A 4,000-nucleotide genomic window follows, 5' to 3' on the forward strand; every position below is an offset into this window, starting at 1 on the left:
TTTATATGTGACACTGATAATTCTGTTGTTTTCCTGTTGGGGCTGATAAGCCCAATCTCTGATGGTAACATAGTCTATGAGCTTGGCAACATGCTAGGCTGTTTCTCGAATGAATTACGAATTTGTTTTTGCTTTTTGTTATTTTGAAGATTTAGCACAGTTTTCTCTTTCCTGTATGCTTTCTCCCATAAGTATGGCTTCCTAAATTGATTTTATTATGATATATGTTTATATTTTACATATAATGTGTGCATCTTCTCTGTGTATTTTCACTTGGAAGTATTTTCCACTTTTAAATCACTAAGTTATAGTAGATGTCATTTGTTTCCAACTTTCAGGAGACATTTTATTCTTCAGAATTTTTTTCAAGACACTTATTACTTCCTTATTTCTCAGGCTATAAATAAAAGGATTTAGTAAGGGAACTACTATTGTAAACAAAATAGCAGCTGGTATATCTTTATCGCCTTCTTCAAGCAAATTTGGTCTAATGTACATGAAAAAAAGAGATCCATAGAATAATGAAACAGATAAAAAGTGGGATGCACAGGTAGAAAAGGCTTTGACCCTTCCTTCTTTGGATTTCATTTTGAAAATAGTAAAGAGAATGTAGAAGTAAGATATTAAGACACTGCCTATGGTGAAGACTTGAATTGAGCCTGAAAAGATAAATAGTACCAGTTCATTGACATATGGGTCAACACAGGAGAGTCTGTATAAAGGGAGAATGTCACAATAAAAGTGGTTAATGTGATTGGATCCACAGAAGGCTAACCTAAACAGAAGCCCCACGTGAATCATGGAATGCAGGTTTCCAGCTATGAAGGCCCCTGTGGTCATCTGAATGCAGAGTTTCTTTGACATCATGGTGTGGTACTGCAGTGGGCTGCATATGGCCACATAGCGATCATAGGCCATTGCTGCCAGAAGAAAGCAGTCTGCAGTTTCAACAGTGCAAAGAAAATAAAATTGTGCCATACATTCATAGAGGGAAACCATTCTGTTCTCAGAAATGAAGTTCCCTAACATCTTAGGAGTAATGGCACAGGCGCAGCAAGAATCCACAATAGCCAAGTTGCCCAGAAAGATGTACATTGGCGTGTGAAGATGATGCTCTTTTGAAATCACTATCACCAGGCCAAGATTCCCCACCATGGTGATCAGGTAGATGGCAAAGAACACCACAAACAGAAGGGTCTTCAATTCTGGGTGATCTGTAAATCCTGTGAGGATAAACTCACTTTTCATGGTATGATTTTCTTCAGCCATTCCTGCCTTCTCTGTTGAGAAAAAAATTGTGGAGTAGTGAGGTACTAATTTATAATATGCCCAATTTGACTGCTAAACTAACTGATTCAGAAGGACGAGGAGCACATTCTACAAGGCTTTCATAGGTTATGCGGATTTGGCACATGCCCAATTCTGGGGTAGTATCAGTGTCCCGAAGCTATTACATATGCAGCTACTCTTAACATTCTTCCAGCATATTTTCAAGAAAAATATCAGATTACATGCACAGGGATGGCTACTGAGGTCTTGAGAGGAATATTCAGTGCAAAAATCTTCTCTATATGGTTCAGGTAAAGCTGATTCATAATTTAAGTGTCAGCATTAGCATCAGTGTTCCCAGACAATTTCAGTGATTGTATATGTACTGATTAACAATGATGTTGAGAAAACTGTTTCATACACTCATGTTCAAAGCAGCAGTATTTCCAATAGTGAAAGCTGGAAACAACCCAAATGTCCATTGATGAATGGATGAACAAAATGTGGTATATATGTACAACAAAATGTTATTCAACCTTAGAAAGGAATGGAATTCTGACACATGTTAAAATATGGGAGAACCTTGAAGATGTCACACTAAGTGAAATACAGTAGACACAAAAGGACAAATATTGTATGATTCCAATGACATGACTTAAAATCATCAAATTCATAGAGATAGGAAGTAGAATGATAGTTGTCAGCAGGAGGGAGGAAATGGGTGGTTATTGTTTAACATGTACGGACTTTCATTTTGGTGTGGTGAATATATTCTGAAATAGTGATGATGGTTACAAAACAATATAGTGTATTTAATGCCACTAAACTATATACTAAAATATGGTGTAAATTTTAAGTTATGTGTATTTTATTATAAAAATTTTTTTAAAAGACTATTTTCATTTACAAATTCTTAGCAATTTGCTATCATTAATGAGAACAAAATATACATTTAAAAATAAAATGCTCTTTGGGAATAAGTAGTGCTCTTTACCAGGTACTTAAAACTCTGGGGGTTGGGAAGGGAAAATGATGTGGATGGAAGCAGACAGGAGAGAGAGGAAGAGGGAAAAGAAAAATCAGGCTGTATGTAAAATCTTCCAGGTCACTTATAATACTATTTCTGCATGAAATGTAAAGTTATTCATATATGCATAAGAAATTTAAATGCTATCAGAAGATTAACATAACATAATAAAAAAATTTTAAAAAAAGAAATTGCAGAAATCTTAAGGGTTAAAAATAGATAAATTTAATTCTATAACTATATTTCAAACACATCATGAGTAAAAGCAAGTGTCTAATGCAAACTGGCAAATTACTGCAATAAATATGATGATGTTTCCATAGTTGTATCCTAGATATAGCTTATAGAAACCAACAGGAATAATCACTAGAAAAAAGAAAAAGGAAAGGAACAGAAAAATATCAAAGGAAATACAATTTTAACAAAATAAAATTTTGTTTTATTTCATTACTAATCAGAGAGCATTTTAAGTTATGAGGGCAATTTACCTTGCTTATCAAGATAGAATTATTTTATTTTATTTTTATTTTTTTAAAGATTTTATTTATTTATTTGACAGAGAGACAGACAGGCAGCGAGAAGGGGAACACAGCAAGGGGGAGTGGGAGAGGAAAAAGCAGGCTCCCAGCAGCTCCCAGTGCAGCAGGGAGCCCAATGTGGGGCTCAATCCCAGGACCCTGGGATCATGCCCTGGGCTGAAGCCAGACGCTTAACAACTGAGCCACCCAGGGGCCCCAAGATAGAATATTTTTAAAAAAGAAACTACGATAATAGTGTTGTCTAAAATACAGTGAGATGGGAACCCAAAGCCCTGCCTAGTAGAAGTATAAATTGGTGCAATCATTGGAAAATAATTTGGTAGGAAGTTAATGGAATTCTTAACTGTTCATACCCTGTGACCAGTAGCTACAAATCTCGCAGAAAGAAATAATTAGAACTTCAGATAAAGACTTCCACGTAATGATGTCCATTGTAAAATCATTTATAATAGTGAAAAATTCAAAATACCTGAATGGTAAACATTTGCTCAGTATGATTAAGTAAGTATGAATCATCCATATGATGGCATATTGTGCAATCATTATTTAATATTTAATATAATGATAAAATAGGCACAATAAAACGGGAAAAATAAAATATAATGTTCATATACAGAATAATGCTAATTTTCCAAATAAATACTTACTATGAATGTAAAGGAAAAGCAGCACAGAAATACATCAAAATGTTAATACTGGTTTTCTCTGTGCAATGGGAATATTCTTTATATTTTCCTCTATTTCAAATTTTCTGCAATGAATATTGCTTTTATAATCAGAATATAAAATTTTTTTGAAATATTTTATTTATTTATTTGACAGAGAGAGTAGAAACGGCGGGGGGGGGGGGGTGGCAGAGGGAGAGGGAGAAGCAGGCTCCCCATGGAACAGGGAGCCTGATGCGGGGCTTGATCCAAAGACCCTGGGATCATGACCTGAGCCGAAGGCAGTAGTTTAACCAACTGAGTCACCAGGCACTTCAGGATAAAAAAATTTTATTAAATAAATTCCATGATATGCTCTAGGTCTGCTGTATTTTATAGCTTATTACCCCACAATAATCATTAGGGATCTAATTAATGTTTTCTGCACTTTACAGTTGTATTGTGGATAACATCACAATGGAAGTGTTGAGGAAGTATCTGCTCCATCTTTGTGATCATGA

At 35.0% G+C, this 4,000-nt stretch overlaps 1 protein-coding gene across 1 annotated transcript; it reads right to left on the bottom strand.

The window, feature by feature from the left end:
• Window positions 1-300: 300 nt before the first annotated feature.
• On the bottom strand, window positions 301-1,269 carry LOC113256299 (olfactory receptor 5K1). Its single transcript, XM_026500082.2, has one exon. The coding sequence runs from the start codon at window positions 1,267-1,269 to the stop codon at window positions 301-303; it is 969 nt and encodes a 322-aa protein (XP_026355867.2).
• Between the last annotated feature and the right edge of the window lie 2,731 nt (window positions 1,270-4,000).

The sequence above is a fragment of the Ursus arctos genome, unplaced genomic scaffold (genome assembly GCF_023065955.2).
Source record: "Ursus arctos isolate Adak ecotype North America unplaced genomic scaffold, UrsArc2.0 scaffold_4, whole genome shotgun sequence".
Taxonomy (NCBI): Eukaryota; Metazoa; Chordata; class Mammalia; order Carnivora; family Ursidae; genus Ursus; species Ursus arctos.

Excerpts from the sequence above, each read along its gene's own strand:
- LOC113256299 (XM_026500082.2), bottom strand. The coding sequence starts at position 1,269 with ATGGCTGAAGAAAATCATACCATGAAAAGTGAGTTTATCCTCACAGGA.